This window comes from Danio aesculapii, chromosome 17 (genome assembly GCF_903798145.1).
Source record: "Danio aesculapii chromosome 17, fDanAes4.1, whole genome shotgun sequence".
NCBI lineage: Eukaryota > Metazoa > Chordata > Actinopteri > Cypriniformes > Danionidae > Danio > Danio aesculapii.
Genome location: NC_079451.1, coordinates 20,161,893 through 20,180,502, shown reverse-complemented (window position 1 = coordinate 20,180,502; position 18,610 = coordinate 20,161,893). Strand labels below are relative to the sequence as shown.

At 33.9% G+C, this 18,610-nt stretch overlaps 1 protein-coding gene across 1 annotated transcript; it reads left to right on the top strand.

The window, feature by feature from the left end:
* Window positions 1–256: 256 nt before the first annotated feature.
* On the top strand, window positions 257–16,873 carry dhx32b (DEAH (Asp-Glu-Ala-His) box polypeptide 32b). Its single transcript, XM_056477166.1, has 11 exons — window positions 257–674; window positions 1,186–1,379; window positions 4,406–4,784; window positions 5,453–5,683; window positions 5,892–5,985; window positions 6,214–6,363; window positions 11,216–11,407; window positions 11,692–11,832; window positions 13,533–13,723; window positions 14,604–14,794; window positions 16,328–16,873. The coding sequence occupies exons 1-11, from the start codon at window positions 426–428 to the stop codon at window positions 16,506–16,508; spliced, it is 2,193 nt and encodes a 730-aa protein (XP_056333141.1). The 5' UTR covers window positions 257–425; the 3' UTR covers window positions 16,509–16,873.
* The last annotated feature ends 1,737 nt before the right edge of the window (window positions 16,874–18,610 follow it).

Here is an 18,610-nt window from a genome sequence, read left to right as displayed (position 1 = left end):
TTTATAATTGAAACTCACTTTTACATTTAATACATTAGTAACGTATAAACTCCCACACATGTTAATAAAACTACCAAGCAAAACTTTCCTTTCACGAATTAACATATACACACGTCACACGTCTAGCTGCTGAGTTGAGAACCAATCGAACCGATTCAAGCGAACTGGCGAACCACCTGTTCTCGGTTCATAATAAAGATCCGATTCAAAATACGATTCGGACATCACTAAGTTAGTGCGCTGAGCGGGACAACTGATGACACAAAGGGTCTGTCTCTGTTCAGCGACGGTCCCTAAAACTCATCGGAAGGAGGTAATCTGTTTAGGGCCATAAATATGTCACATAATTAACAGGGCGTACGTGCTTCAGTCTGTTCCGTTTGATTTATTTGAGCAACTGACGAAAGAGATTTATTTGGACAGCGATGGAGATGGAGCTATCAACAGATGTGGAGGAACTATCAGAAACCCCTGAAAGTCAAGACATTGATTCAGACGACCTGCTGGAGTTGAATCAGTTCGACGGACTGCCATTTTCTTCAAGATATTACAAATTATTAAGAGAGAGAAAGTGTTTGCCGGTGTGGGGAGCGAAATGCGAGTTTATGGACAGCTTGATCAACAGCCAGATTGTGATCGTTACAGGCACAGCTAAATCAGGACAAAGCACCCAGGTGAGATTATTTGTTTTTATTATGTATTATGTTTCATTAATGTAATATATTAATTTATATTAAAGGGCTAGTTTTAAATATGTTGTGGTATTTTAATCGAATTTTTCAAAATATTATCATATTATTCAAATTTCAATTTGAAGTTTAGTAACCATGCCTATGAGATGTTTATTACTATTAGTATAACTACGACTTTCTACAAATGCCAAGATTAAACAATAGTTAGTGTTCATTTGTAGTTACCATGGTTTAACTTGGTGGTATGTGGAATACTGTGGTTAATTGTAATGTGTAAAGGCAAAGTGTAATATGGTGCTCAAATGCTAAACTTAATTTATTGATAGCTTGAATGTTTTATCTTTGCTATACAGTAAATAGGACTAAATTGATGTGACAGATACAACAATTTCACAATTTGACTAGTTTGTTAGCATCAAAAGTATGTCATGTGTGTGGGTTTTGTTTTCAAATAGCCTTACAGCCTGTGGTTATCTATCTTAATCTTTATCAGATCCCTCAGTGGTGTGCAGAGTTTTGCCTGTCTGCGCAGTATCAGAACGGCATGGTGGTGTGCACTCAGATTCATCATCAGACAACAGTGGAGCTGGCCCTGCGTGTAGCTGACGAGATGGATGTGAACATCGGCAATGAGGTTGGATATAGCATCCCGCTTCAGGCCTGCTGCTCCCCAGACACTGTACTCAGGTGTGTAAATAACACAAAATCTGCACAGCATCATTTGGTCATTTGCCTTGGACATTTTCTTCCATTGAGTTCTGCAGTCCTGCCCTCCCCCCTTCATTATCACCACACGTGCGTCGCCTTTTCAGGGGCGCCTGTCCTAAACAATATATAGCTAACAAAAGGCTGAGGGGGTTCGTTCTGAGGGTCTCCACGGCAGCTGCCGTGATGCCCATATGCTTCATCAGAGCTTTTAGAGTGGCCATAAGTCAGTCTGGTGAACAAAAGAGCAAGAACACTCATTAGAACGGCGGACTTAATGAAAACACTGACCTTAAGCAAATCACTGATAATTCCCAGTGTAAATTACCATCCAATCACATCTGCTTCTTCATTTACAAGTAGACAGTGGTGGAAATAGTATTGAAAAGTCATACTGCAGTAAAAGTACCAGTACTTGCCCAAAAATGTAGCGCAAGTACAATAAAAGTATCTGTTGTAAATATTACTCAAAATATGAGTAAAAAGTAACCCTTTTAAAAGTACTCAAGAGTAGTGAGTATTACGCTGTGAAAAGTTAATAAGTTTACATGCAGTTTGTGCAGGGATGCGTAAACGTAACATTCTGTAGTGCATTTAGTGATATTCCAATATTTGTTTCTTCCTTCCTTCCTTCCTTTCTTCCTTATTTCCTTCCTTCCATTGTTTGTTTGTTCTGTTCTTCCTTTAGTCATTTGTTTGTTCGTTTCTTCCTCCCTTCATTTACTCCTTCCTTTGTTCCTCAATTCATTCGTTCGCTTACTCATTCATTCGTTCATTCATATTTTTGTTCCTTCCTTCATTAGGTCCTTTGTTCATTCATTCGTTTGTTCATTCCTTCCTTCCTTTATTTGTTTAGTCCTTCCTTGAATCCTTCATTCATTTAGTCCTTCCTCCCTTCATTTGTTCACTCATTCATTTGTTCGTTCGTTCATATTTTGTTACTTCCTTCATTAGGTCCTTTGTTCATTCATTCATTCGATCCTTCCTTGCTTGCTTGTTCATTCCTTCCCTGAATCTTTCCTTCCTTCATTAGTTCGGTACTTCCTTTCATTCCTTGTTCGGTCCTTCCTTCATTTGGCCCTTCCTTCCATTCTTCATTTGTTCTATTTAGTGACTGTTTAAGGCTGTTTGGTGATTTCAGTCCTTATACAGTCCACATCCTTCATTTTTTCATCAGTGACACGCAGTCTATAAACAGTCTCTGGGTCATTGCGTGTAAAGATTTTGGACATCTTCTTGTACTCAAGGAGATGTAAAAGTACACGTTTTAAAACTACTTAGCAAATTACAATTTCTGAGAAAAACTACTCAATTTCAGTAATTGGAGTATTTGTAATTTGTTACTTTACACCACAGGAAGTAGATCGGTGCAAAATGATGCTACATACACACTGGGGCTGCACAATATATAATTTCAGCATCAATACCGCAATGTGCACATGTGCATTAGTCACATTGCAGGATCAGAATTTTAGTTGGCGGAGCCACAGTTGAAAAGTTTAACCATAAAGTTATCAAAAAGTTTGCATGTGTTTTTAAGGCTTGTGACTGTGTGAACATTTTAAACCAGTTTAAAGCATTAAGTCATATATATCATCCCAATCAATCTGAAATTATGAATTCCTACCAAATAGAGATATTCATTTCATCTGGTGAAATTATCAGGGTATCCGCTGGGTCTTAAAAAGTCTTAAAATGTCTTAAAATGTCTTAAATTTAGACCTTAAAGTCCTGCATTCCTACCTAAAGTCCTACAGTCACTGAAATATTGTCTTAAATCTTAAATCATTTTAAGCGGGTCTTAATTTTCCTTTGTTCATGTAAAACCTAATCAGTTCAACAAGCATCCAATCACCAACAACAAAACATCCCAATAAAACTTTTAGCAAAACTAGTTATAACTAATATTACAACAATCTGTTGTGCATACTTTGAGTTTTTTTAAGAGTTTTTTTTTGTTATGTTGCAAAAAATGTATGTATACAACAAAGGTCTGCTTGTTTAGACACATTATATAAATATGTGGCTAAGAAATATCTAATTAGATTTTTTTTCTGCTGGGCCATTAAAAAAATCCTACAGTGCTCAGCATATATGCGTACACCCCTCACAAATCTATTTTTTAAATTCATATTTTTACAAGGAAGCTACACAATATTATATTTGTGCATTAACTAACAATTTATTATTGTTAATTATTAATTGTTAATTAATATTGAGCTTATCTAACAAAATAACTGACGATATAACGGTCCAAAAACCTTGTACAGACAAATTTTTATGTTATAGAAAAATATTAAATACAAATTTAAAAAAAAGAAAAAATCAAGAGAAACAAACAAATTGACGAATTTAGTTGAAATTTTGTAGGTTGTAATTTTTTTGCAATATTTAGCTTGAATTGAATTGTATTATCTTTCAATTTCTACATATTTTTGGTGACTAAAATGTTATTTTAATAAATATATTTGTTCAATAAATCTGTTTTGTTTAAATGCAGCAAAATACATTGCCTATATTCACTGAGAAATGGATACAAATATTCATTTTCAAAATGGGGTGTTCTCAATTATGCTGAGCACTGTATATAAGTCTGAAATTTAATTCTTCAAAGTCATAAAAAGGTCTTAAATTTGACTTGGTGAAACCTGCAGAAACCCTGAATTAAACTTAATATCAAGATATGTATCGCAGAAAAATTAAATGTTAATGTCTAGATTATTTTAGAATAATTTCCCAGTATTGTGCAGCCCTACCATACCACACACATGCTGGTTTTCATTTTTGGAACTTGTAACTAATGGCGAACAGACGTTTTGTTGTTAAGTGGCCAAAAGATCATTGAAAACTCAATGATTATCAGTGAGTTAAAAGTTGGGGGCAGAACATTTTGTACGTTCAGATTTTAATTACAACAGCTCCAGTCTGGGAAAGACTCAAAAATTGGGCTGACCTGGAAAACAGTGACATCTGGTCATCCTACTGCAATGACATCTGTTGCTTTACAGATACTGCACAGATGACGTACTGCTCCGGGAAATGATGTCAGACCCTCTGTTGGAGCAGTGTGGTGTGGTGGTCCTCGATCAGGCCCAGGAGCGCACTGTCAGCACAGACCTGCTTCTCGGATTGCTCAAAGATGTGCTCCTGACGCGGCCAGAGCTTCGGTTGGTCATCCTTAGCGCTCCACACTCCTCAGAGAAGCTGCTGAGACACTATGGAACTGTTCCTCAGATCCAGCTGGAAGGACCACAGCCGTGCGAAGTGCTGTTTGGTAGTGGGAGAGGAGGAGTGAAGGATTACCTCTGCTCTGCTCTTAGACTCGCTCTGGAGATACACCAGAATGAAAACCATGGAGACATTGTGGCATTTCTGGCAACTGAGCAAGTGAGAGACATTTAAACGTTAAATAGATGAGACAATGCTGGGCATTTACTGTACATGTGTTTATGTTTTCGTGACATTTTTAAAAATATTTATTCTATATTTTATTAGTTAACAAATGAATTTGATGAAATAGAAAGCCAAATAAATATAATAATGTGTGATATTTATAATGATTTATTTTTAATAAATAGAAATATTAAAGATCAATATTTAAAATAAAATAAAAATAGAAAAATAAAATAGAAATTTCAGGATTATTTTTAGTATTTTTTAATTAATAAAATAATAAATTAAATTGTATTTATTTTTATAATTTATGATGATTTAATTAAATAAAGACTTATAAAAAAGAAATATATATAATGCAGTTTATGAATATATAAATTAAAATAATCTATAATATAATAAATCTAAAATCATATAGAATTAAATGCTTTCAATTTTTTTATATTTTAAAATGTATAATTATTATAAACATTACAAAACTTACATATTTTAGAATTAATGTGGTAAAATTACAAATTATAATATGGATTAATTATATAATTAATATAAAATTAAATAATTAAATAAATGAAAAAAATCTTAAATCTAGTATACTGTAGAATTGCAAAAAAAAAAAAAATTATATGGTAATCAAAACTTTTGTTTCCCATTTCATTTTCAAGGAGATTGAATGTGCCCATGCCATTTTGCGGAGAGAGGGTGCCAATCTCACTCTGTCTCATGGAGAGCTGGTGCCTGTGTCTCTATGCCCAAGGCAAGGAGACAGTCTCTCACTGCTGACTGAGGAGAGCAAGAGCAGGAGAGTCTTCCTCACCTGCAGCCCCAGCGAAGATCTCTTCTGGGCGCTTCACACTATTCGCTTTGTGATTGATGCTGGAGTGCAGAAAAGATATGTACGTACTGATTTAGCTTTTATCAGGAATTTTAGAGGCTAGCCTTTCCTTTCACTTGAGTGAAGGTCAAGAATATATGTAATTATACTAATAAAAATGTGGAAGTGCCATACTTTTTATATAATTCAGTACTGCTTGAGATTGAGATCAGCTGCCTTTTTTCCATTTTGATTGGTGGATAAAAAACGGTGATGTTTCATTGTGACAGGTGTACAATCCTCGAATCAGAGCCAACTCAATTGTAATTCGACCAATCAGCAAGAGCCAAGCTGAGATCCGCAAACAACTCGCGGGCCCGACCGGTAAGCACCTCTTGCTTTTCTACATTTCTAAGAAAGAACTAACTTCTAAATAATATCAATGCATTTGTAAAATTGGTTAAATATTTCCAAATACCGCTTAAAATACTCTATTGAAAATATTACAAAAATAAAAATACATTTCAACAGAGGTGTACTACTTAAGGTAAAAAAGTTTCATCCATTTTTTCATGCACTGGATTCTAAGCCTGAGATTTTTTATTTCTGCAGGCAAGTGTTTCTGTTTGTATCAAGAGGACACATCACTTCCTGCTGAAAGCGTCCCTCACCTTCTAGAGTCTGACATCACTTCCACTGTGCTTTTCCTAAAACGCATGGAAATAGCTGGTTTGAGTCACTGTGACTTCATTGACAGACCAGGTGAGATCCTTCTTATACAATCAAATCTTTACAACTTTACATTAATGCAGATATGCTGTTTTTAGGGTGTTGCTAAGTAGTTACTAAAATACTATAATTATAACTTACCATGAACTATAAGGACAGAAATATATATGAGCAATTCCATGCAAATGTCAACTTGAAAAAAAGTAAGTTGTCACCAAAATAGCAAAACCCTTTAAAAAAATTATGTTTGTTCTTGTATTTTGTAGTACTGTAAAGATATTCAAAAATGTCTCTGTCAGTGTTTTCAAACAATTATATTTGATTTACCAAACTCACACAAGTGGCAATTTCACATCTGTCATATCCGCGGAGAGGTGTCACATCCATAATGCAGCATTTTCCTCATAAATGCAAAAATGTCAAATAAAATAAAATCAATCATTTTTGTTCTACAAAGAGCCAACACTTATCCTTTAGATTAGCATTATTTCTTTTGGGTTGTGCAGTTTAATTCACAGATTTTTTACAAAGTATGGTGTATACTGTAAACTTGCAGGCTTTTTTGTCACATCCATAACGCATATTTATTTTCCTCATTCAAAATATAAAAAAATATTTACAGATTGATATTTTTCTGATCCCATAACTCTGTGGTTAGTTGTTTTGGAAAATATAAAGAGATGTTTCAATTTAATGTTAACATAAACTTTTTCTGTGCGTTTATGTTTTGAGTTTTTACTGCAAATGTCACATCCATAACGCTGGAATTTGTATATTTATATATAAATATATCATGTAATTTGTATTAATATATATAAACAGTTGAAGTCAGAATTATTAGCCCCCCTGAATTACTAGCCCCTTTGTTTATTTTTTACCACAATTTCTGTTAAACGGAGAGCAGATTTTTTTAACAAATTTCTAAACATAATAGTTTTAATAACTCATTTCTTATAACTGATTTATTTTATCTTTGCCATGATGACAGTAAATAATATTCTACTAGATATTTTTCAAGACACTTCTATACAGCTTAAAGTGACAATTAAAGGCTTAACTAGGTAAATTAGGTGAACTAGGCAGGTTAGGGTAATTAGGCAAGTTATTGTATAATGATCGATTGTTCTGTAGACCATCAAAAAAATATAGCTTAAAGGGGCTAATAATTTTGACCTTAAAATGCTTCATGAAAAATTAAAAACGGCTATTATTTTAGCCGAAATAAAACAAACAAGACTTTTTCTGGAAGAAAAAATATTATCAGACATACTGCGGAAATTTTCTTGCTCATCATTTGGGAAATAATTAAAAAAGAAGAAAAAAAAATTCAAAGGGGGCTTATAATTCTGACTTTAACTGTATATATATATATATAATGACATAGGAATGATAATAGGAATATGAATAATAAGATATGAACCAGATCCAGGCAATTTACTTTACAAAGTACAATTTACATCAAATAACTTTCTCGGTGAGTACTTTATTAGCTGAATTCCACTTTAGCACCATCTGTTCCAGTGCTACAATGCAGTTGCTGTAATTGCTTATGTGCTAATCGAGTTCATCAACACATCAACCTTGTGACTCGATGCTCAGTTTAAAACTCTCAAGAGCAGAGTCAATAGCTGCTTTCACCTTTTCTGCAATGGTAGAAGTTATCTCAGAGATCAGAGTGGCATGGAGATTTTCCACTATCGCCATGACAAGTTTTCTCTGCCTTTCACATGCCATGAATCCTTCCAAACTATAACCGTCTGATGCGCGATACAAAAAAGAAACCACCAAGTGGGCTTAAAGATTCAAGCAGCCAGCCAGATATATTGAAAGACAAACTGCTTGGAGCTCACTTCAAGTGTGTCTGCCCACTCATGTGATTAAGGGGAAGTCTTCTCCAATGCAAATTACTGTGAAAAAAAAGATGACAATACTTGTTTCATGGTACAGTATTATTGTGTTTTTAAATATATTACTATATTCTAGCAAAATATATTTAAATATATTGCGATATTCATCACAATTTATTACCTATATTTCAACTTTAAATTTCTCAGGTTGTTTGTCACACTTCGATTATTTTATTGCTGTGGAACAAAATGGGATTGTCAAGCAGATAAACTGACCAAAACTAATGAAAACCTGTCATAAATGTTATATGCAACCTTCCACAACCTTCTGACATGGGCATCCATGTATCGATATAGTATTCCCACAGAAAATATGGCAATACTATGTTACATCAATATTCCCCCCCTTCCGTTTATATACTTGGCTTGTAGAATGGCTCACATGAATCTAGTCCATCTAAATACAAACAAGCGGTTCGCTATTCACTGTTTACCACAGCCAGGCAAATCTGGGATCAGTCAGGTCCTCTTGGCTCTCAGTCAAGGTGCAGATGGGTCTGTTCTGCTCACTGCTGGTATTAAGAGGATGTGAGCCGTGCTTTAGCTGAGCCGACAGCACAATGACTGGGTTCATTGTTGCAGAGATAACCTGCTCTCATAACAAGCACCGGTCAGACGAGCAGAATCATTAGTGGAGCTACCATCACGAAAACAACACGGTGCCATGAACAACATGAACTTGTTTACCTTATGATGCAACCAAGGAAATATGTGAGGCGCTTTTGTTATGATGCCATAAATTAGTGAGAGTTTATTGCCTGTTTACTATCTGTGCTGTCAGGCTAACAAGTGTATCTCTATAGGGAAAATGCATTGCAGATAACAGCTGATAGATAACCTGTTGACATATTCCCACAATAACACGTGCTCATGTGGTTTTTAAAATTCTCTGTAGGTTTTTTGTTACACTGTAAACAGTGCTGGGTTCAACACAATTACACACATCATAATAAGTTAACACATTTAAGTAAATTGAACATAAAACAATGAATGCTGTCCCCCAAAAACGGAATAATTCAGCTTATTTTAAATAAGTAAATAAGTTCAAATTAATTAAACTTTCACCTAATTTATTGTTATTTCGGTCAGTTCAGTGTTATTTTAGTATTACTTAAATGCTATAGAGTGGAGAAACTATGACATCACCTTGTAGGCTAATCGGCTGCTAACATAAAACTGGTTCCCTCGATAAAATCCCTATAGGATTTTCCCATAGGCTTTTCGAAGATTGCTAATAATAAGCTCCGTGTTCAAACACTGTTCATTATGCTTGCACGTTTTGTCCAACTGGATAATCCTCATACGAAAATACAACCTTTAGCACTTTTGGATCTTAAATGTAAACGCAAGAACTGAAAAGCTAACATGAGGATATAAATGGACTACAGTACCTTCGTGGCGCACGCTTGTTACGTCAGCACCACCCTGCTAACGACAACTTTTCAAGCTCATTTTTAGAAATATGGTCCATGACAAAAATTTTACATCTCGATTTATAATCTACACTATATATTATAAACAAATACAAATATGCAAAAAACACATCTGTATATAGACCTACGCACCATTTGGGTAGTTTTTTCTGTGGGAAAAGTTTTAAAACATGTACTGCATGTTTTAGAAATGTGCTTACATAGTATTATCATAAGACATTTTTAAATAAGTGTATCGTGCACGTGCATACAGCCCGCTTACCTTGATAAGGCGTGATTTAAAGGTCTACCAAATGCCTGCAAGTTTCTTCATGGATAGAGAACAACATTCAATATTCTTTTTTTTTGTCACAGCTTATCACAAGTACAGCGAAAAGCAGCCTATACAGTCACACATACTATAAATTTTAAAGAGGAGTGTAAATATTGCAGTTATGATAGAGTTAAATGTGTTCAGATGAAGAAAAAATGAAGAAAAAATCAATTGATCACGTTAAAATGACACTTAATATGTAGGTATTTTTCCGAATTTATTCACACGTTTGCATTACTGACAGCATGAAAAAAGACTGGCTGCACTGGTAAGCAGTATCTTCATTTTGAATAAAAATAAAAAAATATTTAAATAAATGATCAACAAATTAATCTGTCATGATGGCCTTTACAAGTGAAGGCATTATCTACACATAATTTGATCCCCTAATTAGAAAAAAAACTACAAACTATAAAATACTATTTATGAAAATACTTCAGACCAGTTCAGCTCAATGACGTATAATGCCTCCAACACCGCCTGTAGTCCCATTTAGCAACTTGATAGCAACCGTCTTTTTAAAGAAGTGTAACTGATTTAAAAAATCAACAGTGTGGTGTAACTGATGTGTTTTAAGTTGTAGAATAAAATGTAAATGTATTTTGAGTATGATGAGCCACGAATCTTATTTAAGCGATTTAACTGAGAACCCATTCAAAAAACCCATTGACTTTGGGACAAGGGAACCGGAACTGCTAAAATGCTAACTCGCTTCCGGGTTTCTTCATACAAATTGATGTCATAGTTCCTTCACTATAATGCTGTATATATATGAATTATTTGTAGTATTTATCAATATCAGCTTTTATATTTTGGCAAAGTTTGTATTGTTTTTTTTATTTTTTATTTTAATTTTTTTTATTTTGTTTAACTATAATGTATTTTTATTTTATTTTTAAATGTATGTTTTATATATATATATATATCCAGCACATCTTTTTTTACGCAGTGGATGCCCATACAGCTGCATCTTTTTATTATAATTATTATTAAATAATTATACAAATTAAAATACTAATGCTAAGTTTAATTTTATCATCTAAAATTTCAGCTTTATTGCAATAAACTTTTAACAACAGCATCACTGGTTAACAATAAACAAAGACAAAAAGTGTATCACTCAATAAACAATCAAGCATTTAGTTTATTTTTATTAATAAATGGCGCAATTAGAAAAAAAACATTTATTGTTTTGAAATAAATGAAACATCTGAATGTTCCCTTCACTGTAGATCCTGAAGGCCTCATGCAAGCTTTAGAGGAACTGGACTATCTCGCCGCATTGGATGATGACGGAAATCTGTCCGAGATTGGAATTATCATGTCAGAGTTTCCTCTGGAGCCACAGATGGCTAAGACTTTGCTTGCGTCCTGCGAATTTGACTGTGTGTGTGAAGTGCTGACCATCGCTGCCATGCTAACAGGTAATCCTGTCTCAGTACAATCCACTCGACAGGTGTGTCACCATGTGTCTCACTTCCACTATGTCTTTGCTCCATCCAGTTATATCTGGAAATCATGTCAGGTCACTATTATTGCACCAAGTTTATGTACCATTCAAGTATATGTACAAGTATATGTACAAGTATATGTACCCATAAAGAGATAGAAAATTAAAAACTGAAAATTAATTACTCACACACACACACATAAAATTACAAAGAATAATAATAATAAAATACACTTGTTCTTTGTCTTTGTAATTTAGCTCCGAGCTGCTTCCTTACACCCCCCGTGGAAATGAGACAGAAGGCCTTACTGTGTCATCAGAAGTTCCAGCATGCCGAGGGAGATCATTTCACTCTTATTAATATCTTCAATGCCTACAGATATGCAAAGGATGGATCATGTGAGTGTTATATTTTTGCAATAAAGCAATTCATTGAAGCATCCTCAGTCTGCTTTTAATCAGACTCTAAATTATTCAACAATGGGCATTTTTGTCTTAGGGTGCTTTCACACTAGCACTTTTGGTCTGCACCTGGGTTCATTTGACGTCAGAGTACGGTATGTTTAGTTAGTGTGAATATGTCTTCTGAACTCGAGTGCACACCCGTGAACCGTACCCAAGTCCACCTGAAAGATGTGGTCTGGGGTACGGTTCGTGCGAACTCTGGTTCACTTCTGATCTGAATGCAATCGTACCAAATAACAGAATTGAACTGCCAACTTTTCATAGCGTTCATTTGTGTGTGTATGTCTGTGTATCACCTACTTTGGCGCAAAACAGTGATAATGTCTGCTTGGCTCCACCAAAAACGACTTCTGCAGACATCACATGATGATCTGAGTTTTTTTGCGGCAGATAGACGCCAGTGGCTCTCTGTATTTTGGTTTTGATAACAAAAACAAAAGATTCATAAAGCAGAATGACCATGATATGCGGACGTCCCCATTTTGGCACTTCCTTTCATGGCAGTCACCTAGCAACAGATGTACACAAGATAGCAGCTTGATGATGCAATCGTATGGGGTTCAGAAGAAAAAAAAAGACGGTGTGAACACAAACCAGCCTAGAAGGTGGCAAGGGGGGACAATCGAACTTGGCTTCGGTCTAGGCAATTGAACCAAGTGTGAAAGCACCCTAACATCCACTGTTAATGGGATGTATTCAAGAATGTTGCAAATCATTGACAAATAGAAAAAAAATTATTTAAAAAACGATGCTATTAATTGCAATGGTTACCGGTTTCCAACATTCTTTAAAATATCTTCTTCCAACAGAACAAAATTACTCAAATTAGTTTGGAGCAAGTCAAGGATTAGTAAATGATGGCAGAATTTTAATTTTTAGGTGAACTGTCCCTTTAGGAAAAGTTATTTTTTATTTTAACTTTTTTTTATTATTACTTAAAAATTAAAGTTACTCTTTAAAAAGTAACTAGATTACTTTACAGTTACTATGGAAAGTAATGCTTTACATTACTTTTACGTATCTGGATTTATCAGGATCTGGCTTACTTGTTTTTTGGTGTAAATAATCTTTTTGTCAATATGGCATTCATTTGGCTGTGGCGACCTCTGCTAAATGAGTGACTAAGCTGAAGGAAAATGAATGAATGAATGTTTTTGGCAAATGTAAGTGGCCTTTCAAAATAAAAGTCTAAATTTGATGGTAATGCATTATGTTTATGTAAAGTCATTTTTGCTCATAAGTATTGTTGAATTGGATCATAGAAGCTTAGCAGCAAAGACATTAGTTACTAAAATCAGATGAAATACTCATTGGATATTTGTGCTAACGTTTAATTATCGCAGGTTTGTCTAATATGCATTTGACTGTTTTTATTTACACGTGAGATGAGATGGGTAAATCTATGTTTACATTTGATCCAGATCTACAGTAACCATCATGTTTACACTTGTGTGATTTCTCTCACATATGATAAGAGAGAAAAACAAAACTTGCATTACTTCTTTGAAACAGTAACTTTGGTATTAACTATATATAAATAATTAATCAGATTACATTACTTGTATCTCCAGCACTGATAATATGTATCAGTTATTATTTATTGTGTCGATTTCACGTTCACATTTGTATTTCAGACTCTAAAGTGGAGCAGTGGTGTGATGAGCATTTCCTCAGTCTGGCTGCTCTTCAGACAGCAGATGCCATACGCTCTGAGCTAACAGAAATCCTGAAACGCCTAGAGCTGCCTGTGTCCTTACCCGCCTTTGGATCTAGGAGCAACAGCTTAAACGTCAGACGTGCCCTACTAGCTGGATTCTTCATGCAGGTGTGGATATAGTTGTGATATACTTATAATTGTAATCAGAGTCTAATATGAACACTAGCCAAATGTGAATTAAAATCAATGTTATTTGCTAGTTGGCCAGTACCTTTTTTATTGATTATTACAATGCCCGAGGAAGCAATATGGTTCATCAAATTGCTATTTTTAATATTTGTTATAAAATCTTGATCTCATGATAACACTTTTTGGCAGTGTCTTGGAGAGGTGCACTTTGCACGAAACAGCGGACATTTCTGCATGTGCTGTGCTGAAATCACTTATAATGTGCATTTGAAAATGGATAAATAAATCATATTAATCTGTGCTCGACAACAGAGAAGCATTTCATAAGATACATTTTCTATTTTTTAAATAGTTTTTTGTGTTATTTAACCGAAATATTTTTGTGATTTAATGTTGTAACAATAAAAGAAACAAAAACTATAAATATTAATTTTGTCATTTAATAAAATAATAATTATTTAAATTTAAAAAAAAGTTAGATAATAAATCATTTTTAAAATATTTGTAAATGTGCTTTTACATTATTTTAATATGCATATTAACCGTCGGCAGCTGTGACAACTTTTATTTTTGGACTCTAACTGTAAAATATGTAGTTAGTAGATTTTGCTAATGGTAAAACATCAAAGTCTCTGTAAATCTGAATAAGAAAGCGGATTAACCTCTTTTCTCAAATGCACTGTTAATGTCCAGCAGTGAAAACCAGTACACTAATTCTCTTCAAATTATAGCCTCAGGACAGTACATCTGTGATTAAGTCAGATTAGTAAATGGCACAGTGGTTTACATATTTAAGTGTGTTTCAGTGCTCCTAAACCACTATTTTAAAGCATGGTTTAATCTGCGTGTGGTTTTCCAGGTGGCGAGGGACATCGACGGGTCAGGGAATTACTTCATGTTAACCCATAAACATGTGGCTCAGATCCACCCGCTGTCCGGCTATGGACTTGAGGTGAACAAGAAGAACCTGCCGGAGTGGGTTCTGTACCATGAGCACACGCTGTCAGAGAACAACTGTATCAGAACCGTCTCTCAGATCTCAGCGCACGAGTAAGTTCTGCATCATCTGCTTTGACGAGAACATCTCCAGCTGTTTTCGTTTTAGGACCTGCTACCAAAATTTATTTTATTATTCCATTTTGAAAATATAGCTACAAACTAACTGGATAGATTTGCTACTAGAGAGATTGTAACCAGATGAGGTTGTTACTGAGCAAATGTGTAATGACAAAGCAAAAACACACTTAAGAAGTGAGATACTACAGAAAGAAACGTTTAAAACGGTAATAATTATTAAAGTATAAGAACGTACACACTCTGCTTTATCTATTTTATTGTTGTTTTTTCTTCCTTTTGTATTTACTGGTTCAATTCTTGGATTTCGATGTTTTATATAGTATGATATAATATTTCATCAGTCCAGGTATTTGTATACCATAGTAAAAATTGTCTATAAAATAAGTAATTGATTGATTTGATTTTTTGATTTTGATTTGATTTGATTTATTTATTTTCGAACAAAGTATCGTACATAAAATATCATTAACAAAAGAATACATTTCAACATGGTCGAAAATGGAGTGGGATGAAGCACAAGCTTATTATTTTCCCACCCCATTACCACATACATCATTCGTCTATTACTTAAACTTATTTCTTCCTTTACTTATCTCTTCCTTTCACATGAACACATTCTATCCTTTTGGCATATCCGACAAACTATATGTTTGCTTCCATTTTGTACCCGTATACCTTGTAACATAAACCCAGAGAAAAAAAACAAAAAAAACCTAGTACTGCAGGTAGCCATTAATTAAAATTTCATCATACCTTTCTCTTTTTATACCTTTTCAATCACCTTCATCGTTATACTCCTTTAATAACATATATTTATACAACTTTTTAAATCGATTATTATCCTGACATTGTTTAAGAGTCAGATCTAGACTGTTCCATAGTTTTACACCACAGACAGACATAAACAAACTTTTTAAAGTTGTTCTTGTTTTCAACCTCCTAAAATTTAGTTCTTCTCTCAGATTATATCCCCCTTGTCGTTCTTCGAAAAACGTTTGTATGCATTTTGGAAGTAGTTTATTCCTAGCTTTAAACATAAATTGTGCTGTTTTAAATTTAACCAAATCATTAAACTTAAGTATCTTTAATTTAAAAAATAAAGGATTTGTATGCTCCAAATACCCCACATTTTCTACGAGTCTAATTGCTTTTTTTCTGAATTGTACATACGGATCGTAAATTAGATTTATATGTATTCCCCCATATTTCAACACAATAACTCATATATGGCAACTATTAAATAAAATAAAAAAATTTATATTAAATTGTTTTGTCAAAAAAAATCTTAATTATATAATTGTTCTGTTTTGTTATTATTTTCTGTATTTTACCTTTCCTGTTACAAAATAGCCTTTTAAAAGTATTTTACTTAAAAAAAATCTTATATCTTGAAAAGTAAATATTCAATCTTTAATATCATTCTCATATCTTAAACCTCTTTTTAATCAATGCTAGCAAGCCTTTTATATTTTTCCCCATGGTTTCTTTTCTGTTTTCTTGTGACAGGTTCATTCAGATGGCACCACAGTACTTCTTCTACAACCTGCCACCTAGTGAGAGTAAAGACCTACTGCAGCACACTATAGATCACGGTACAGCTGCTCCATCTAAAGGCAAAAGAAAATGCCAGACCTCCAGCAGTGCTGTCACTGAAGAGCAGACCCCCGAGCGCTGTACCATACAGTAACTGAGAAAATAATACTCCTTCACACTGTTACAATGGCAAAAAACAGGATGCTTAGATCCTGTGGGTCTGTTAGACAGTAGCCATGCGACGTCTGAGGCACAAAGAGGAATCTGAGCAAATTAGTCGGACTGATTAATCAATAATGATGAAAAGACGAGATCATGCAGACTGCTGCTTTAATTCTATGGGCCATTTAGTTTGCCCGGTACAATGCTTTTAAGCAACAGCAGTTTAACCAGTTGTCTTCACTTTGCTGAATTGATAGCAATTGAAATAACCTACTGCTGTGCAGTAGTTAATGCAAAACTGTGTTTGACTTTATAGTGTCTACAATGTCTTTTATAAGCTGTAGCTATATTTTCCTTTTTAAGTGTGTGTGTGTGTGTATATACATATATATGTATACATGTATATATATTTATAGTTGAAGTCAGAAACATTAGCCCCCATTCTTATTTTTCTTTTTTAAATATTTCCCAAATGATGTTTAACAGAGCAAGAAATTTTCACAGTATGTCTAATAATGTACTAATATAATAATATGTATATATATATATATATATATATATATATATATATATATAGTGCCATTACAGTGGCCACTGCCCCTCTGCCCTCATTAGCTGAGGTGCCCCTCACAGCCTGTGTGTGTGTGTGTGTATGTATATATATATATATATATATATAAATATACATATATATATATATAAATATACATATATATATATATATATACATATACATATATATATATATATATATATATATATATATATATATATATATATATATATATATATATATATATATATATATATATATATACATATATATACTGTATATACATATATACACAGTTTGTATACTATGATGTGATTTAGCCATATTCATCAGCATAGTTTCTTAGTACCATTTAAATCTGTCTTTCTTTTTGCATCGTTTCCCATCTTAGACTTGTAATAGTGTAATTATTTTTAATTGTAAATGTTTTTGTTAAGTATTCGTTAAACTAATATAATATTTTGATATTAATTTCAGTTTCACCATGTTTAATATAAAAAGTGTTTGATTTTGTTTTTACAATTGTTAATATGGTATCTGGTATCATTTTTTCCTCTTGTTTTTCTTTGTTTACAAAGCACTCATTTGTAACACAAACGATGTACTGCATTTATTTACAAGAACTTGATTGAATACTGTATACTAGCCAAACATTTTTATTATCGTGTACTTTAAGTACAATTACTATTTATGCTAAGCATCTAGGTTGTCAAATTAGAACAATTTTAGGCTTTCTTGTTTGTAAGATAAAGTTGATGATGCTGAAAATGATGTGAAATGGGAATTTACAGGGTATTCATTAAAAAGTTAATACATTTACTCATGTGTTACAGCTTTTGTGTTTCGTGAGAGACTTGTATTATAATTTTGTAGTTTATAACGTCGGCCAGCTGTTACAACTACAGATCCAGTTCACTCATGTTATGACAGATGGCTGAGGTGGACGCGACGCTTCCAGTTTGTAAACAAAATCTCTGATTGGTTAGATGAGAGCCGACGTCATCCACAACTCTGACAGACGCGTCATGCGTTCTTTGATTATGAGAGCGTTGTAGTTTGTGCTGCGTCGCGTCGCTGGATGCAACAATTGAAGAATTGAATTCAACAAGATAAAAAGACTTTCCGAATATAACATTCTTTTTTCGGGATTCCACTATGATTGCTTCATAAATGTTAGAGTTTCAGTCGTCTTGTCACATTGGAAAGTTTGCTGTTGGGATATTTTGTGGGCGCATGCAGAAATGGCAACAGTGCTTTGAAAATGTTTTATCTGAAATATGGGCACAGTAAAAAGCAGGATGAAAAAAGTCGCACCTGTTACAGATAAAGAGAGAGAGGACGCCAGTTTTAGCGAGAGTCACCGGGATGGAAGTCATTTGTTTGGTCCGTCAAACAGCCAAACCTCAGAGCGGCGCTTGTCCGTCAGGAGAAGAGTCCAGTCATGCTGTAACAGTGAAGGGCAGGACTCTGAGTTTTCAGCCGAAGACCTCGGGGATGAAATGGACAGAATTCTCTCAGAGTGTGACCTGACGCTAAACAGG

Coding starts and splice junctions, on each gene's coding strand:
- dhx32b (XM_056477166.1), top strand. CDS start 426: ATGGAGATGGAGCTATCAACAGATGTGGAGGAACTATCAGAAACCCCT. Junction 11,408..11,691: donor CATCGCTGCCATGCTAACAG/GTAATCCTGTCT, acceptor TTTGTAATTTAG/CTCCGAGCTGCTTCCTTACA. Junction 13,724..14,603: donor TAGCTGGATTCTTCATGCAG/GTGTGGATATAG, acceptor GTGGTTTTCCAG/GTGGCGAGGGACATCGACGG.